This window comes from Orbicella faveolata, unplaced genomic scaffold, assembly GCF_042242905.1.
Source record: "Orbicella faveolata isolate gen_17 unplaced genomic scaffold, um_ofav_v1 contig_34, whole genome shotgun sequence".
NCBI classification, from domain to species: Eukaryota; Metazoa; Cnidaria; class Anthozoa; order Scleractinia; family Merulinidae; genus Orbicella; species Orbicella faveolata.
In genome coordinates, this window is record NW_028301563.1 from 23,502,600 (window position 1) to 23,523,243 (window position 20,644).

Here is a 20,644-nt window from a genome sequence, read left to right on the forward strand (position 1 = left end):
CGCTTAAATATCACTATGTTAGAAAACTTGTTAAAGAGTTCTTAAAAGAAAAACTAGCCACTTCTTTTATTTATCTATTTTTTTTTTTTCTTTTTGCCTCATCGAATTTTCCGAACCCTTATCGCACACACACAAAAAAATTTCCGACACCGATAATTTCATGTTATAAGACAATTAAGCCGACTAATGAACACAGCAGATGCGTAACTTACTGCTGGCCATTACAACTTTTTAAATATACGGAAGCAAAACAAAACTTTTGCGTATTTTCTCCCATTGCATCGACTGCCAAGTAGCTGAAACTGTACATACTAGACTTTCAGTAGCACGCCTTTGTTTTTCATGAAAACGGACCCTGATGGCATTATAATTAGTTCAACGGATTCTTTAGTAGAACGCGACAACAGCTTGATGCAAATTCAGAAAACCGATTTAATTTCAGATTGTAAAAAAGGTCTGATGAATCAAAATCACTATGCGTGTATTGTTAATTTTATTCCAGTGTACCTTAAAATAGTTCTTGAATGTGCAAAACGAAATCGAAATGTCAGATGAGCAGTTAACTTCACCCTTTGCGAAGGATTCTAGCTTATAATTGTCATGAGATGTATGGTGAACCATTTAGAACTAATTTACACAAACATAGATAGACGCAAACTGTGAAGAAAGGTCTGAAACAAGTTTCTATGATCTTTTAAGAAGCTCTGTTAATGTTATTCACCTCCTCGTGTTGGCTTAGGAACAGAAAAGTAATATTCGATACGCTTATCTAAAAATAGGAGTCTGGCCTTCTCACTTAGCTTCTTGCTCTCTATCGTTACTCGGCTCACCGGCTTTAGAAATACGAAAAAGAGCCTTAAAAAAAAAAAAAAAACATCGGGGACATGGCACCTTTTTCTCAGTCATTCAATCGGCGAAAATCAAAACTTTGTGATTAAGCCGCTGATGAAGTCTGAGAGAGCAGTCACTTTATTCATCTGGCGTTTACCTTTTGGTAGTCGCTATTGTTTCGCAAGTTAACACTTACTCTCGGAATACTACTAATAATAACCGACATATGTCTGTATTTTCTTTTTCCTGTAAATGTGACAATTTGGCGAAGAAATTAATTAAAAGTAGTTGGCGGTAATTGTTAAGCCTGTTTCCAACGAATAAGCGGACGAATAAGCTTAGAATTTTGTGATTTAAATCGGCAGACTTCATATCCAACCTGGGACAAATTTTATTATTTTGGTGGAAACGATTAACTTTTTCTCGATCAAACTACCGATAACGTAAGACTTTCTCACCAATCACACCGCGTATTTATCACGGTCAGCTATTTATCTGTTCCCTTCCCACAAGGTCGGTCTGCGATGAAAAACACCCATTTTAATTCCAACATTCGTTATTTCGCAACTAATGAAATAATCGTAATGATAAAAAAAAAATTGAGTAACACAAAACGATGAAAAATTTATTTATCATTAAAAGCATATTCATACAAAGAAATTTTAACCTCTAGTTTTGTTTTGTTGTTGCTGGTTTTGTACATTTCTTGGCCACTTTCTCGTGAAAACCAATAATAGGAAAGAATTTTTTCGAAACTGAACAATATACCAAATATGAATTTATTTTACAAGGAAATTGTCTACAAGCTACCTTTATCCATTTTGAAATGAGTAATTAAGTATTTGTTAGCCACTGTTGAATTAAAGTTTAAAAAAACTAATAGCAATAATGTCTTGTTCAAGACTTCTCTCACTGCAAGCTGAACAGCTGTTAAACACTGACAAGTTGTTGATTAAAAATCATCGCAAAACAAACCGGCGTCATAATGGAAGACCTCAAAATTGGTTTTTTTCCATGGTTGACCAATTAATTCTATTTCTTAAACAAGAATAGTCATAGTATAACACATTATCCCATGACCAGCTAACTAAATAATCAGTTGAGGTTTCCATGCAGTATTTGCACTGACTCCATTTCTATTTGTATCAACATTGATACAAACTGGCATAAATACTCTTCAGCAATTCCTTGGCGTGTCACAGTTAACCTGGCTAAGTAACAGAGACAAACAAGGTAAGAATTGATTTCAACATTTTTGTCTTGAGAAATCCTTTCTACTTCTCTGCTTACCTATCTTTGTTATGTTGAACAGATCCTCGTTCATTAACAATGTTTTTTCTTTCACTTTTGTCTTGGTTTTTCACATTGTTATAATTCTATATGAAAGCATTTAAAAGTTCAATTATCTACTGAATTTCGTTTTCATTACCCTCTTCGTAACTAGCAATAATAAGGGTTAGTTTTTGAACTAGATTCGCTAGAGAAACCTGAAAGGGGCAGAAGTCTTTCTGCTTGCAGGTATCGCAAATTTCTCAGCAGTACCTGGAAGACATACGTATTTGAACAGTTCACTTCACTTCACTTAGCTTCTTTGTGCCTCGTGGCACATAAGGCCTCATTTGAAGAGTTGATTCATTATAAATTTCTTCCGGCAGGCATCAGAGGAAAAAGAACAGGGCCACAATGTATCTTTTCGTTTTCCTCATTATTGGCGTAGCAGTTGTTACACAGGCATTCCAGGATCCACCAAAAGGTGTTCACTTTGTGGGTGTCGGTTATAATCTTCTGGAGGGAAATCCCGAGGGCGGTGATTTGTCAAACGGTGGTGTTGATCTCGGTCTGCTCTTCACTAGAAAGGTCTTCAAGCTAACCTGGAATAACAACAAAGTATCTGTCGACAAGAAATACGTCGTTCCAGATCAGGTCAGCTCTGCACCACGTGAATCCTGCGTGACAACCAATAAGAAAGAGGTATTCTCGGGCTCCAAAAGTTATCAAGAGAAACTCAATCTTGATGTAGAGGTGACAGGTGAGTGTAACTGACATATTGTCAGCAAAGTGATTCAATATCATCTCATGTCTAATTTTCTTTTTGCTACTTGTTAATGATAAAATGATGTTTTTCAAAATATTTTTGCATTTTCCTTTTGCCCCTAGTTATTTTTTTGTTCCCAATTGCAATGTGGGCTTGATTAAATTACTCAAAATAACCTTGTGAATGTCACGGAAAACAGTTTTACTCTAGCGAATCGGGCGTAATTCTTCATGAGTGCAGCTGAAAAAAGCGCGTTTCTGGAGATGCACAAACCAAGCAAACTGTGTCAATCGCTTTTTTCCGATCGTGTGTAAAATGAAGTCATATATTTTAAAATCTGAGTACGAACTTAATCAAGCGGTAAACTCCAATCTTTTGCAAGAAACGTGCGAGTTGAGAATAACTAACAGTTTTATTATATTTTTCTTTTCCTTTCTGCAGGTGTTTACGATGCAGCATTGTGGAATGTCGCCTTCACTATGAGTTCAAGTAAGAGAAACAATGTTGATATTAGATGGATTAACCATAGGTAACTGAAAGCTGAATGCTGTAAACAAATGAAAACTTGTGAACATATGTCAGTGATATTCATCTTTAAATGATTTTGGTTAACATATATGCCACATGCTCAGCTCGGTTTAAGTGGGTTGAACAGTGGGTTGGGTGTCACCAAGATGAGATGTTACATTCTCTGCTTTAACAGTGATAGGAGAAATATAAAGTGAATGGACATTTTAAACTAAGTCAAACTTGGTCTCTCAGTAGCAATACTGTGTCTTATTTTCTCGATGCTGTAGGGCTTGAGCAGAGGAAAAAGGAAACTGAGAAATACCACAATGTATTTTATGAAGAGAAGAATGTGTGCAATCGAGGTCGTGCACGATATCAGCTGGACTTGGCTCCCATTGAGAATTTTCCAGTGTCAGATGACTTCGCAGCTGCTGTAGGTGTTTTACCGCAAAACTATGACGAGAAAGTTTACTTCAACTTCATTGAGAGATGGGGAACAGTGAGTATGCTACAAAAGGTCTGCTTTATATGTATAACGTCTGGTACCTGCGCTGGACATTAGCACTAGCCACAAATGAAAAAGTAGCTTTAAAGAACTGTTTTTTGTTGACAGACTGTACACTATTAGTTAAGGTAATATGGCATCCTCGTTTCGGAGAGCGATGGTCAGCGCATCACTGTCGACAGGCTCTTAAGTGACTCAAAAGCCTGATTCTTGAGTGGCAGTCTTTGTTGCAGCTGGTACAGATGTAGTTGGTGGCCTCACGAACTGATACTTGTCGTTCCTTTCTCGCCGCCCGCTTGATTGTCGCCTCGGCCCTGGCCTTCGTCTCGGCCCTGAGTGCCCCCTCCTTCACACCGTGACGCCAGGCGGCGCGGTCTTGCGCGAGGACCTCCCAGGTATTGGGATTGAATTCAGCGAGTCGCAGGTCACGCTTGCAAACATCCTTAAAGCGAAGGAGAGGTCGACCCACGCGTCGGGCGCCCTCCCACAGTTCCCCGTAGAGGACTTGCCTTGGCAAGCGATCGGGTTCCATACGGTGAACATGACCGAGCCACCGTAGGCGTCTTTGGATGAGTAGTGTAGGGATGCTCGGCATGTCGGCTCGTTGAAGAACATTGGTGTTGGAGACTCTGTCCTGCCATTTGATCTGAAGGAGACGCCGAAGGCAGCGGAGGTGGAACCCGTTGAGCCGCTTCTCTTGTCTGGCGTATGTGGGCCACGACTCGCTTCCGTAAAGGAGAGTGGAAAGGACACAAGATCGGTAGACTAGCAGCTTGGTCCTCTCGCTCAACAGGTCGTTAATCCACACTCTCTTGTTGAGTTTGGCCATAACGCCGGCTGCCTTGGCGATCCTTGAACTGATCTCGACATCTAGCGACGCCTTGCTTGACACTGTTGGCCCTAGGTAAGTGAAAGAGTCCACGACCTCCAGTTCGGTGTTGTTGATGGTAATGACGGGAGGTGTCTCTGCATCTTGGGCTAGGATGTTTGTCTTCTTTAGACTGATGGTAAGGCCGAACTCCTTGCAGGCGTGAGACAGCTTATCAACCAAGCGTTGAAGGCCTGCCTCGCTGTGGGATGCCAGGGCAGCATCATCCGTTAACAACAGCTCGCGTATGAGCACTTTAAGGGTCTTGGTTTTGGCGCGGAGCCTGGCAATGTTGAAAAGCTTGCCATCTGACCTCGTCCGAATGTATACACCCTCCGAGCAATCGGCAAAGGCGTAGTGGAGTAACATCGAGAAGAAAATCCCGAACAGGGTTGGCGCCAAAACGCAGCCCTGCTTTACTCCACTGCTGACTGGGAAGGCATCCGAGGTGGCTCCATCAAAGCAGACGGTGCTCTGCATGTCCTTGTGGAAGGCGGTGATGAGGGCGAGGAGTTTTGGTGGGCAGCCGATCTTCTTAAGGATTTGGAAGGGCCCACTACGACTGACCAGGTCGAAGGCTTTTGTCAGGTCCACAAAAGCGAGGAACAATGGTTGCTGCTGCTCACGACACTTCTCCTGCAGCTGGCGGAGGGAGAAGATTATTTCTACTGTGGATCTGCCGGCTCTGAAGCCACACTGGGACTCTGGATAAACTCGCGAAGCAAGACTGTGCAGGCGACCCAGTGCGACACGTGCAAAGACTTTGCCTACAATGCTGAGGAGTGAAATGCCGCGATAGTTATTGCAATCGCTTCGGTCACCCTTGTTTTTGTAAAGGGTGACTATACTAGCATCTCTCATGTCTCGTGGGATGTGTCCTTTCTCCCAGCAATGGCAGAGGAGCTCGTGAAGCGGCTGGAGGATGGAAGGTTTGCCATGCTTTAGGACTTCTGCTGGTATGCTGTCCAACCCTGGCGCCTTGCCACAGGCGAGGTTGTCAATGGCTTTGCTGAGCTCTTCTAGTGTGGGTATCTCGTCTAGTTCCTCCATGGCTGGAAGTCCGGGCAAGGCATCAAGGGCAGCGTCTGTCACGATGTTCTGGGTCAAGTAGAGCTCGAGATAGTGCTCGACCCAACGCTGCAGCTTCTTGCTCTGGTCGGTGATGACTTCGCCAGGCCTCGCTTTGAGCGGTGCTGTTTTCACGCTCATGGGGCCGGTGGCGGTCTTGATCCCCTCGTACATCCCTTTGGCGAAGCCACAGTCGGCGGCTGTCTGGATCTTGGCGCACAGGTTCTGCCAATACACGTTAGCACAGCGGCGGGCGGTCTGCTGGGCTTTGCTCTTAGCTACTCTGAGGGCGTCGCGTGTGCTATGGCAAGAGTTCTGCTTGTACGCCAGCAGGGCTATCCTTTTGGCTTCCGTGACTGGCTGCATTTCATCCCAATGCGAACCAGTCAACATTCTTGCGCTCTTTTCTCCCGAAAGCGGACATGGCCGAGTCGTAAATAGCATCGCGGAGGTGAGACCATTTGGTGTCCGTGTCTTCGGTTGAAGGCTGGTCAGCAAGCTTCTTCTGAAGGGTCTTGGCGAAGCTCTGAGCCTTGGCTGGTTCGGCAGTAGCGCAGGTGTTGATGCGAGGGCAACCCTTAGACTTGGCATGATGGATCTTATGCGGCTTCAGGCTGATCTTGCTGCCAACGAGGGAGTGATCCGAGTCACAGTCTGCGCTGTGGTAGCTTCGCGTGTGAAGGACGCTGCTGAGGTCCACTCTCCTGGTGATGACGAGGTCTAGCTGGTGCCAGTGGCGGGACCGGGGATGACTATAACTAAACACACTCATATCTTTCCCCTTTAATATAAGCACCTTATTTTCCAAATTACTAATTTAAGAGTATACCAACGACCTAATTTAGCACATCATGAGACTCAGTCAAACAATGTACTTACTCTGAGGAGAAATTTATCACAAACTCTCAAAATAAGCAGCCAGTGTTAGGTCACATTTCAAAATTGTCTTCATATTAATGGCCAGTGCATAAACAATGTTGTTGTTGTTGTTGTTGGTTTTTTTTTCAGCACAATGTTGTGGAAGTAGATTTGGGAGTCGCCTGCGTAGCAGGCGTATAAAAGGGAGGGGGTGATGGAGGAGGAAGAGAATTCGGGGAAGGGAACGCCTGCTACAAAAGCCGCTTCTTTTGCACCTCCGCCTACTGTTTTACGGTAATCGGATTAACAGAGCTGTCAGTTCAATGACCAATCAGAATAAGGCGCGCGTTTTTCCGCATCACTGACTTTACGCGGGAAAACGTGAAAAAATGTTCATAGCAGCGAGCATTGTGAGAAAATCTTCAAGCCCCGTAATATCAGCAACTCCCACAAAGGTTTGTAAAAGAGAAAGAAAACCAAAGATAGACATTCAAAAAAACAGCAGCTGCAGATTTTGTGGAGTAAACTTTACTTCTTTACTTCAAACTTTCATTTGAAAATCTATTTTCCTTTGATCGTTCTGGCACCACATGATTCAAATGAAGCTGTTTTGCGTGTTGTATATGCCATTGCTCGACTTAGTTCAGGCAAGACCATGGTTTCGATCCTCCATGTGGATCTCATCAGTTGCCGGTATTTCTAGAATGCTCTGTACGTCTGTAGTTGCCACTAGCGCAACTCGACGTATAGCTTTCTCGAAGTAAAGCTACGGCGTCTCCGAAGAAAATAGTACGAGAACAAATATGATATCCGTGATAAGGATCTGCCTACTGTAGTTGCAAACAGTTCTAATCACAACCGGGCCCGGCGTCTCAATATAGAATGCAAGCAAGCAACATGTTCACGGTAAATTTCATATTTTGTCCCTCAAAAGCAAATTCGTGGAGACTTAAAAGCATATCTTGCACTAGAAATGAGCCTAAACAATGCATAAACACATGGTAAGTTACAGAGGTATCAAACTCTTCGAAGCGACACGCAGACAACAGCGGAAACCATGCAGACCTTTGACTTATAAAAATTATAAACATAAATACGAGTGAAGCTACAAAAAAAGGTCGAGTGACCGAACAGAGAACGGCAAATGTACAAATGCCACGAACTGTAGAAGTCGTGTAGGCTAGTCAACCCCATTTAACACAGTCTTTGGCACGAACAAACATTTGCTATATGAGGCTTTTGCTGTATCCTTTTCCATCTAGAAGAGATTTTACTGCAACTTCTTGCTCCGGTTTTAACTTGAATTCACTACGAGCGACGACGTTCAAATTATCCAAAGCTCTCGCTAGCACATCCACTTCTGCCGCCATTTTGGTTGTTTTCGTATTACTTCACAAACCCGTCCTATTGTCCGATTAACCAATCAGAATTTTGCAGCCGCCAACGACCGCAGATATGAACCAACAGGGGTCTCTATAGCAGGCGTTCCTTTTTCCGGTCCCCCACTCCTCCGTTTTTTTCCCCCCAAGAAAGGAGAAGACTGAAAACTAAAATGCAAATTGAGAGTTCGCAATCGAGAAACATAGAATCAATGTATAACGCAAAGCTATTAGCTGTGAAAAAACTTCACTAGATGCACTGCCTTCAAAAATATTTCAGGTCAGGCAATACCATTGAGTTCTTTCTTTTTTTGGTTCATTTATACCAAGATACATGAGGAACCTTATTTTATAATGTATTCGTGATAATAATGGAGATCGGTAAAATCAAGTGTGTCTCTAAATTCTTGTTTTCAGATTGAGAACTCGCTATCTGTATCCGGAGGTTACATGGGATACAAGGCCTCTTTGAAAGTTGACATGAAAAAGTTCCGCGAATCCATGTCGGAGAACACCAAATTTGGGGGGCACAAGGTGGTATTCACATCTGGAGGACCCGACATGCCTGAGCCCATTGGACTGAAACTGGTGCCAATTTACGAGGCCTTTGATGTCAACTTCTACACTGTAACGGACGGACAGCATTCTGCACGATGTGTTCATTTTGAGTCACTGGTCGGGACTAGAAAGGCGCATGTCAAGAAAGCCCTACATGAGTATCCCCGCCTGAAGAAAGCTTTAGTACCAGTAGATAAGATAACAGTATCAAGAGCAAAATCATTATGCGAAAGGCAGCTATTCTAGTATCGAATGGAGCATTAAGTTGACTCTCTAATTGGTGTGGAGCTATTTACTTTTAAAAGTTTAGATCAACTAGCGCCGGGTTCATCAATACATATGGCCAATTTGTCTTTTTAAAAGCATTGCACAAAATAATTCTCTAAGTTAGGTAGAAAGTTGTTTCACGTTCTAGTCAATTTTTTTTGTGACAATTCTACGCTTGATATTTATCCCGCATGAGCTCACAGAGAAATGGTGCATTTATGCATCTGGAGAGCATCTGGTGCATCTGGAGAGTTGAAAACCAAAATGAACAAGATCATGCACACGAACAAGTACCCAAGTTTGAAGTAGCTTGTTAAGTCGGCAATAAAGAGTATTGCCCAATATCGACCAATATTCCACTTGCACGAACCTTGCAATACCTGAAAACAACTATCGTTTTGTGATTTACAGATCCCGAAGTTCGCATTCCTCTAACTTGGCCAATAGGTACGTACGGCCTTCCCATGCCAAATTCAAGTTGTCCTAAGGGATCAAAATTTTCTTGGCACGTGGGAACTCGTTACCAAGACACCAAGGATGCTTGGGGAAAGAATCATTGGTCAAATCCATTTGACTTGGCGGGAAATTTTCAGAAGAGCAACATGGAGCATAAATTTTGTATGAAAACAGAAATTGGAGACACCACATATGGCATGTCATGGCCGAAGAGGCAATACTGCATTCTGAACAAAGGCACTTGTCCCAAAGATTAGTGTATTTTCATTTTCTTTTCTTCTTTCACCTACGGTAGTTACGAGATATAGTGACATAGACACCGATACGACCCTACGCTCTAGCCACTTGGCTCTGGAGGTGGAGAACATTTTCATTCACACTTCGCTCAAGTTGCAGAATTAAAACGATAAATCAGTAAATATTGATTACTATAGCTATCGATTCAAAACTTCTATTTTATCTATTCTCCTCCGTTCTGGGTTTGCCTCAATCGATCCAAAGCCCCAGGCCAGTCACTTAAGATTAGGATACTATATATCTGCCAATTTACTTTTCGGCCAGAGACTAAAATTAAATTATGGGAGGCATCGAAATTTCTACAAGCCTCTTCTTTTCATTATTTTGCATCACACAGGTTTCCAAGCAGGATATATCAGGTGGGATGACGAGAATATTAGGAACAGTAACAAGTACACAGGGCAGCTTCCAGATGGCGTATACGACGGGAATACTCACATCGAGTACTGCTGCCGTTCAGATGGGCATGCCACCAATGCCATTATCCCACCTACTGACTCGCCCTTCGTGATGTTGAAGTTCAACACCCATCTGTGCCAGTTGGTCAAAGGAATGAAAGTGAGAAGTGAGTACTTCCACTGGGATTGCGAAGACTGGTTTCCTAAAAACAGAGCTGGTGGTTCCAGGCCTTACGCCTATGTGGGCAACAACGTCAAGGTTGAATAATGTTATTATTATCACTAGTGTACATGTGATAGAACTCAAGTGATTAAACATGCCAAATAAAAAGTTGACGTCACAATGATCGATGAAAATTGCTAAACATTGTAATTTAATTGAAACATATTGTAGCAAACTGTATTGATTCCTCAATTATAAATAAAAGTTCTAAAATTATTGAGCATTATTACGTCTGCACATCAAGTCATTGATTTTCACACCCGTTAACCAATGTCATTAATTTGGCGGATTGCACTACAACAGCATTAAAAAAACAAAAACAAAACAAAAAAAACTGCCCCGTGCCCTTCTAAGACTCGCGTCTTACTGAGAAAACCAGGCGAGCGGTCATCAAACGAGAAACAATTATTAATGATCGTTCAAATGGAGGTCTTAAAATGATAGATATACAGCCATTTAGTAAGTCCGTAAGAGCTACTTAGAATAAAAAATATATATATATATATATTTAGATTGAGAGAAACGGAGAAATGGAAGAATTCTTTTGATATTGAGTTAGAGAGACATGGAGGCTCAATAGTCCTAACTAGGAACCGAAGCAAAAAAGACACCATAAAGAACCTCAAGATTAAGACTCTGTTAATCTGGGGGAGAGTTAATTTTGATGAACACATAATGTCCCATAAACAATCTCTTGAACAACTTTTAAGGCACAATTCACTCGTAAGAATCTGACAACTGACATTTGTAGTCAGATTTATTGACAACACACCAGAGGTTTTAGACCCAAACCATCGCATCTATCTTTCATAACAGTGCAAAATATCGAAAAAAGAAATTCAGTAAGAAGTAAGGAGTTTTCGGTCTACTTTTCCAATAAATTTTCGTACCATTTGTCATCATTTCGAAATTTTCAGAATATTTGGTTGAATAGAAAGAGCGCTAGGATAGGTTTTAGGTCTTCAATTAATTATCAACAGCCACTTAACTCACAACTAGCAAAAATTTGACCGACAAATAGACAAAATTTTGAATGATAACTGACATTTAAATACCTTCCCCCACCCCGTACGTGGGGTAAGATTAACAAAATGCCGTAGCTCAAGTGCACATGCTCACACTAAACTACTTTCCACAATATGCACGCGCCCCCAACCCGTAATCAGAAGAAATGGTACAAGATTGTAACCAGAATGATGCCTGCCAGCTTGCCTCTAAATATATAAACGAAAGGTACGATAACTCTTGAATTCAAATTCAAATTCTTGCTTACACGAATAGCAACAAAAAGACTTCCAAACAAAAACTGGAATAAAAGACAACCCAAACTGTTACTTTTGTAATGGAGAACGGGAGAAACTACTCCATATTTTTTGGTGCTAAGGTGGTCCAATTTCTAGCATGGTGTAACTGTGGAGCTCTCTTTGCTCTGGACATGCAATAGACATACCTGTCGCACCTGTTGCTCTATGCAGTAAGTGCTTTTTTCACGCCTAATTGGCATTTCCTTGATACCCAATAACATTCCATAAGTATTTCTTGCATTCAAGGTCTTTTTAGTCTCACAGTGTTAATACAATATATTGATACAGCAGATGTAACGCAAGAAAATTAAAGTGTACCGTATTTGGACTATTTGGATGCCTCCATATGCAGCGTCAATAAATCCTGTGTTTGAAATCTGTAGTTTAGCTACAATATCAGACAAAAAAGTTGGGACACGAAGCAAGTTCCCTCCTCTCCCCCCCCCCCCCCCCCCCACTTACGTACAATGTTGATAATCGGGAGATTTTTTCCCTTTTTGTTGAAAAAAACGCGACGTTTTCCAACATTGATTAGTGGGGATGGGTAATACGTGATCCAGCTCAACTATCCCAACTACTTTTGTCCGGGATTGTAGCTTTTCCTTGAATGTATTTATCAGGTCATCTGTAGGCTTTTATACATTATGCTTATACTTTCCCACTAAAATGCTCCACGTTAATGCTTCATTTTCCCCACTAAAATGCTCGGTCTCCCTGCAAAGTCACTAAAATGCTCGGTTAATGATCATACATAGGTTTTTTTTTTTATTTTAAAAATTATAACGTTTTAACACAATTAACGGCTCAGGGTGCTTAAAAAACGTATAACTCATCGTGCATAATACTTTTAATGATAATCTTTTAATTTGACTGCCGCTAACCTCTCCTCAGTTTCTACTCGGCTCTATTAGGGTGGCATTTGAAATTTTTGCAATCTCAAGTTAAGTCTTCATTTTCTCGTAACATATAATTTTTATTTTTATTTTCTGTAAGCGGAAAAAATAATTTTTCGGGAAATGCCATTAAAATGCTTAAATAGTGCTTAATGCTTTTGCCTCACTAGAATACTCGAAAAATGCTAGCATAATGTACAAAAGCCTAATCATCTGGGGTTTTATTCTCACCCAGCGGTTTACTATATTCTCAGATCTGGACACCATTGAGAACTTCCAATAAAAGTGACAACATTTCCATGTAGCTGTTGGCATAGAGGCGGAGATATACAGTAAAATTGTATTGCAAGAGAACCGAGCTTTTCAAAATTAAGTACACCTGGCACGTTAAACGGCAAAACTAATTCAGCTGGACCGAGCTTCAGCCGCTTGCCGAGCATGCCTACGCCATTCCTAAACATTGCTGGGGTTAGCAATATGCTTTCCACTCAAATATAGCGAAGCTCTGGTGGCCCGAACCCAAGCGGAGAACATTGCCCATATAGGAAAGAAAGGGAAACCCATGAACGACCCATCAACTGATTTTCTGCTGGTTATCATGGCTAACGGTATTACTCGTGGGCGCGTACGCACGACGCCGACGACGACGACGACGACGACGACGGAATCGCGCAACATGGCGGCCATACTCCAAATAATAGGTTGACAGAGACATACAGCCTTGGTTTACCGTGTACTTCTTTGACATTGGACATCCTGTTATGATCAATTGACACCTGCCAAAACAAGGTATCTGCTGACCAATATCACGTGACCACATCGCGGGCTCAAGTTAACAGCTCATCGAGGTCACGTGTTTTTTGCAGTTGACCGCTGACCAAGTGCTCTTTTTCAATTGGGTTGCGGGCTCATGTCAGGTTAAGGTGGTATGGTACCCTCAAATGGACCAAAAAGTTTGTTTAAATATGGTGAAAAAAGATCATTTGTGTGCTATTGCACTCAAGAAGAGAAATTAAATTTCTGGAGTTTTACTCAAAATGGTTGCTATGGAAACCAGCCTCAGCCTTTTGAGGTAGTGTTTTATAGTATTGACGCCAACACTTCCTGCTCTTTTACAAAAGAAGATTTGACTGTCAAATAAGTATATCGTGCAAGTTTCTGTTTTGTTCTGTGCAATGAACCTAAGTTTTGACAGTTAATTCTTATTTTCAGTGCTTTTTACAGGCTTTATTTGAAAATAACCTTATTTTTTACCACACCCAGTGGACAAATCATCTCATGTCACGTGACAGACCTTGAAATGTTACGATTTTTTTGGTTTATAATATCACGACACTATTGGTCTTTGATGAGCCCAAGTTTCGGGAATTCTACCCAAAAACCTTGCAAAGTAGAAATGTTGGCGCGAAGTCAGTCGGTACAAAAGTAAACTTTTGAGAAAAATGCACTTTAAGTTTCTTACACGAAGTATTAAGCATTTAACGAGCCACAAATAGCGGGGGGTGCAGGTTGGATCTTGGGGGAGGGGGTGCAATGCTGCTTCTATTTTGTAAAAAGTTACCGCAGTTGTGGGAAATATTCCTTTTCATAAGGGAAATGAATGAGCCTGTGATGGCAATTTGAAGCAAAGCTTTTCACAGATAATTATACCAATCGAGTTGTGCATGTCTTAAAAGTTTTTTTCTAAATAGTTTCGTTCATATAAGTTAAAAATAATCTATATTTTTGGTCACGTTCTTATAGTAAACAGTCGTTGCTATGGCCGTTGCTAAGTGAAAAAACTTATACCACTGTGTACTTTCCTTAAATTTCACACTAATCTGGAAGGAAATTCGGCAAGATCGTTTCAAAATGTTTTTCACAAGTCCTCAAGGGTCTTAAATCTTGTATTTCCAAGAAATTGAATTTTTCATGAACATCGCCATATTTTAGGGTACCATACCCCCTTAACTTGCAGGAAAAAGGGCAGGCTTGTTCGGAAGCCAGGATTAAAAGTTAACCGATCGCCCCATGTAAGGGAATCCGGAATCCGGAATCCAACATATTTTTGCCTTTGTAATCCGGAATCCAGGCCTTTGGAATCCGGAATCCAGCCTTTGGAGTCCGGAATCTAGCCTCTGGAATCCGGAATCCTACCTCTCGAAACTTTCACTGTAAAAACTTTGATATCTGCTCGACTGCTCACTTGAAAGTATCATATTTGTCAACACGGCGGTGTTGTGGTCTTTGATTCTTAAATAGGCCAGGGCGCATGCATCATTTGTTGAAGATCACCATTTTGACATGCACTGTATTGTCTTTGTGTCAGATTTGTGCCATTTTTGGCCCTGAAATAACTTCAAGTACAGCGTACTTTTTTAGAACTGTCAACACTGTTCACGGGAGTTGCTTGGCCCCAATAGGGGTTTCATTATTCCTGTACGTCGCCGGGTTTTCGGTATCAAGATGTAAGGAATCGAAGTTAATGCCGGAAAGTCCTGAATTCTCAATAAATGCGATTGCGGTGGAAGCGGTAGTTGACGAGCCTGCTTAAAGATAAAATCGAAGCTTAACCATTTAAAATTTTTGTCCAGGATGTACACCCCATGGCGTAACGTTTGCAGGCGCCAGTCAATTGTTAAGTTACTTTTTAAATTTCAGGCGAGCGAGAAATTCGAGCTAGTGTGTTTATTCACTATTTCGACTGTTGGATCTACTGTTCGACATTGCGTTGAGGATTCTAAAAGATGGGAAAACACCGGAGAAAGCATAAAGCTGAGCGGGAAAGGTATGTATTAGTCATAAAAGTTTGTTTTAGACTCCTGCTTACGTGAATTTATGTGTGACATGTGTCGGGTATATGAACATCAAGAGAAATCTTTGTGCGGCATTTTGAATTAACTCGATTGTTTCTCGAACTTATGTTTTCACTTGAATTCGCATGCAGGAGTCCAAGAATAAAGAAGAAAGAAAACCAAAAACAAGACAAGGAAATTGCAAGGTTTGTAGGGTTAATTACGAAGTCCCGAGAAGTACGTTCCGGCTACGTTCTCTTTCGATCTCTAGCTCTGACACGTTCGATTATCGGCATCTGCTTGTCAATGGGCAAAGATTGCCCGGGAAGTTATCTGAGTGTAGCGAGACTTGAATTTATTCCGATTCATTGTCATTATCGTACAGATGATACAGATCTAGAATCACTGGAAAAGTTGAAAATTTACATGGACATGTCAATTTTAATTTACAGTATGTAAATCTTGATTTGCATTCTTTGTGAATTACAATTTACATGTTAGGGTTTTGTAAAATAAAATTACAGGAAATTTACAGCTTTTAGTACAGCATGTAAATGTTCTGTAAATAGTGATTTACATTGTCTTTGTCGACAATGATCATTTGAAGAACATGTAAAAACCTGTAAATTATTTTACGCACTTTTACAGTTTCTGCCTTTGTTAAAAAACATGTAAATTGCTTTGCTAAACCATGTGAGGAACGTGTAAATAATTCAAGCCAATGCTGTAAAAAGTCTGGAAATGTTATGTTTGTAACCCTGTAAAAACCATGTAAATGAAAAAAGGGGGGCTGTAAGAAACATGTAAAAACCATGTAAATGAAAAAAGGGGGCCTGTCAGAAACATGTAAAAACCATGTAAATGAAAAAAGGGGGGCTGTAAGAAACATGTAAAAACCATGTAAATGAAAAAAGGGGGCCTGTAAGAAACATGTAAAATGTGATTTCTACCGTTTTGTACTTTCATTGCCATCACTGTTATCCCAGATCCTTTATAAGAGCATACCAGCCTCGTGAGTGCCCGATCTCCAACAAGCAGGAATCAGCGGTCTTCATGTTAGGTACCAGGTTTTCTCGGTTCTCCCGCCATGTTTGGCAGTTCGTTGGAACTTGCATCGAACTCGAGCTCTGTTTTACGGGCCAAAATCCACTCTACCTTCGCTTCGTCACCGTGCACGGTTTAAAGGCAAAGTTTACCGTTACTCAGAAGCTGAAGATAGCGATTACAGGTAACAAAAACAAGAGGTAAGCAAGTTTTGCATAAATTGAACGAGCAGAGTAAAGTAACGTCAAGATACGTATACATTTCGTTTTGCCTTTGGTTGTGAATGTGTCATTATCAAGGAGAAGTTACATTGCTTGTGGAATCGACTTTAGTGATGTTTACCTGCCGTGCATAAAGAGCTTTATTATCTGTTATTATCTGTTCTCGATAACTGAGCATGAGCATGCGACATTTGTTATTGGCTTATGTGCACCTCATGATTCTTTCTGATGCATGCTCTTGTAAGGTTATGTTGCCCTCTGATGTGAATGCTAGTAAGCTAAAATGTAATATGCCATCTTCAGCAGAGAAATTTCTCCTATGCTAGAGTAAGTATTCTGAAGTTATTCAAGTGTCTACAGTTGTACCTACATGCAAGTTACAATATGCTGTTATACACAACTGTACATGGACATTGCACCCACTGGTGCTGATACTGTAATAAGTTAAATGCTGTGGTATTTTCTTTCACAAAAAACCACCATGATACTTTATAAAGAGGTGTACATGTACCTCAAACTGTCGTGAAAACTACACAGGACTTGAAAAAAAAGGAAGAGTAATTTGCCCAGGCAGGAAAATCTACTTGTCTTGGACGACACAGTATAGTCAATCGATTATTTCATAACAATCAATAGAAATTAGTCAATGATATCAGAAATCAATAAAAGGATTTGTCATGAGTAATTGATTGTGATCAAATTTTCAATAAGCATTATCAATTTTGCTGATACTAGCTTATCTTTTAAGCAACATTTAATAAGAAAGAAATGAACAAAAGATTTAAAGTGAAATATGAAATTATGAATACAATAAAAACATAACATTGTATCTCGTAAACAGAATATTTTGCTGGTATACATGTATCAGGGACTATGTTTTGGGGGGTTTTTGGTAGTGCCTTTGAAATCTACATAAAAAAGTTACAATCAAACATTGTTGAGGGACATAATTTTTCTACAATTTAGGTGAACTAACAAAGAGAGACCAACTTTCAATTGATTCTCTAATGACTGACAAATTTGGTAAAATCAAATTGATAACTTGAAACTTTTCTAGCATGTGAGTATGAATTTCTTTCAGTTGATCGATAGTACTGATAACACTTCAATTAATTTCAATTTATTGATTTATATCAATTTATAGATCAATTTCAATCGATTGCCTTACCCTGGGATGACCAGACAGCACTTTAGAGCCCTGTCACATGCGTGTGTCACTGATGTTTTTACCACATTTTGATGTCTTCTGTGATCTATTACTGAACAGATGCACGACAACATAGAATCTATCTGCTTCGTAATACATAACAAAGAAACAAAAACAAACTTTTATGACATCATCTGTACCTTTGTCCACCAATAGAGCATAAGTGCACGTAAGAAACAATCAAATTGTGCCTGCAAATAACTTGACTTATTATTTAAACATTGTTTGATAGGAGTTTGATTTATTGTGCATCAATATGATGAACATTGTGAACATTGAATACTTACTGCCACAGATTTTGAGCTTAGTTCTACATCCTCTGACATTCAGTGCCTTCCAATCAGAGAGGCAAATTTTTTGTCACACAGTAGCAGCAGATGTAGATGTAAGATCTGTTTGATTGATGAATATTCAGGGCTCAAAATAATGGCCGGTCAACGGGCAATGTCTGGCCAGAATGGTGACTTGACCGGCCAAAAACTTCACTCCCCGATCATGTTGACCAGTCATGTCATGTTGAGACGGTCACGTTGTTCATTCTTGAATGAACAATCAAATCCCCAACTGTAAATCTGAGAGTTTTTATCTCTTTTTTATTATGACCTCTAACGAAAACATACACCAATGCATACAGGTATCTGTTCGAACGGCTAAAGACCATTCGCTTGCTGTTTGTCATGCGTTCAAGATCGATAGGTATGCCATTCGAGTGACTGGGGTTAAATCCACTCAGAAAAATATTAAGCCAATCTTTAAACAGTCTAGCAGTGACTGGAACAAACAAACTATATTTGTGGGTTTAATTTGGCTCACATTACGTGCACTTGATTTTTTCATAAATATCTTGACCAGTCAGAGATGAGACGTGACCGAGCTAAAATTACTTTGGCCGGTCAACATGACCGGCTACAGTCCGATTTCAAATGTCACAGTATAAATTGGAATGATAAGAAACAAAATAATAACTCCAGTGTAAAATTCGCTGATTGATATCATACACAGAATTTGCTGATTCATACTCAGACATAACTTATCTTATTTAACGAAATGTTTTATGTTACTTGTAGGATGAAGTAAAATTGAGAGTGGTCAATACATGCATACTCCTTGGCATTGATGCTTGATCAGGAAAAAAATCAGCCACTGAGAAGTCTACAGTACTTATGACTCTATAAGGGGTCCAAGGTCCATTTCTTGAAGGCCCTGGAAACTTTTCGGGCCCACAAAGCCATCTTTAATTGAGCTGTGTCTAAAAACTAAGAGCTGTGTATGCCTGAAACTTCTTGTGTGAAGGAAACCTCTGTTCATATTGAGAATAAGCGAATGAAACAGCTCTGTAAGCATAAGATTTCAGATTTTGGTATGGCTTTCTGGGTGCGAAAACTTTTTGGGACCTTCGAGACATGGGCCCCTGGTGCATTGCAGTCTAACATGGTGCCCTTCAACACTTTCTGGCATAAATTCAACCACTTTAAACATTATTTTTAATGCTTTGAAGTATCACCTACACTATACCTGTGTTAGTGAATTAGCATTAAATTTGAATATCTTAGATTGCTAGGTTGATACTTATTGTTCAACACAGCAGCTATAAAATTTCATCATAAAAAGCAAAGGCTATGTTTACATACGTGTAGTACCAGAACAATAATTTATTAACTTATGATGTATTATGGGAACTATGGTACTAGATAGGCCTTTCAATTTCAACAGGTCCCTATGACTTTTTTTTTTTACAGTACAGTTTTTTTTATCACAAAAAGAAAAAGTAAAATTTTGAATATTGTTTACAGTGAATGTTTTGTCAGGGGTCCAAAATGTTTGTCCTGTTTGGATTCCGTACAGTTTTGGAAAAAGAAGAAAACTGTGACTTTGTAAACGTAGCCTAAAAGATGTCAGAAGCCTTGTTTTATGTTATGCAATGTAGTATTCCTTTGGCATGAATGTTTTTATGATGAATTTAAAATGTCAATCTCTATCTTGTGGTAAATGATTTTTCTCCCTATTTTCTGTTATTTCAAAAGAACAATTCCCTCTATGAAAAAAGTTGATCAATATTTCACACTTACATTGCAGTAATTTTCATTATAAGGTAAAGGTAAAGTCTGCATATGAGCCACGTGGCCCAACAGACTGGAGCTTATCCCGCTTTCTGTAGCAGGAAGCGACTAGGACTATTTCTACTCCCCCTGGATGAGATGCCAGTCCATTGCAGGGTTACCCCACCATTAAATTCGTTGGTACCCACTTATACACTTGGGTGGAGAGGCACTGAGAGTAAAGTGTGTTGCCCAACAACACAACAGAATGTACCCGCCTAGGGCTTGAACCCGGACCGCTCGATCAGGAGTTGAGCACACTACATGTAACTACGAGGCCATCGTGCCTCCCACATTTTTCATAATAATTATTAAGGCTAATTTAATCCTACATTAATTACTTAGTAAGAAAAAACCAGTTTATTCATTCATTTTATGACAAAGGTATTATCATTATGTTACATTTGACTTTGTGAATTTAGTATATATTTAAGACAGGTATCCATTTGCAAAGAATTTTAATTTAGTAATATGCCCAAATTGCAAAATTTTCACTAGTTGTAGCTGACAACAGTATAGTTCTTAATCATTTTAATATATAGATTTAGGCCAGCCTAAAAGCAGAGCTCCTCAGTTATTTTTCGGAATGTTGTTACTAATGAAAATATAATAGTTTCAGCCGGAACTAGTATTACATCAGCAGATCGAGGTGTAAGATGGTGTGATTATGAAATATAGAGCCACGATTTCAAGGATTTCTGGGAAGCTACCAAAAATCTTGATCACATAACAGAACTGTCTTCTGTGCTTTTTGGTGGCATTTCTTGTTCTTTCCTACCTTATTCAGAAAGACAAGGCATTGTTATTAATCATTATATTCTTCCTTAGTTAACATGGGGACTCCCACAC

At 40.0% G+C, this 20,644-nt stretch overlaps 1 protein-coding gene and 1 long non-coding RNA gene across 3 annotated transcripts; both read left to right on the forward strand.

Annotated features, from left to right (window-relative positions):
- The first annotated feature begins 8 nt into the window (after nt 1–8).
- Nucleotides 9–10,271, forward strand: LOC110059730 (uncharacterized). 2 transcript variants are annotated; one of them, XM_089271314.1, is made up of 5 exons: nt 9–2,860; nt 3,308–3,355; nt 3,664–3,875; nt 8,472–9,326; nt 9,970–10,043. In XM_089271314.1, exons 1-4 carry the CDS (start codon nt 2,515–2,517, stop codon nt 8,856–8,858), a joined length of 993 nt encoding a protein of 330 aa, XP_089127440.1. In that variant the 5' UTR covers nt 9–2,514; the 3' UTR covers nt 8,859–9,326; nt 9,970–10,043. The 2 variants fall into 2 exon arrangements, with proteins under 2 accessions (XP_089127440.1, XP_089127441.1); XM_089271315.1 differs by lacking the exon at nt 8,472–9,326 and having other exon boundaries at nt 9,970–10,271.
- A 5,948-nt stretch (nt 10,272–16,219) lies between these two features.
- On the forward strand, nt 16,220–20,530 carry LOC149105351 (uncharacterized). The gene is made up of 2 exons (XR_016210155.1): nt 16,220–16,468; nt 18,764–20,530. It is a non-coding gene; the product is annotated as an uncharacterized LOC149105351 (long non-coding RNA).
- The last annotated feature ends 114 nt before the right edge of the window (nt 20,531–20,644 follow it).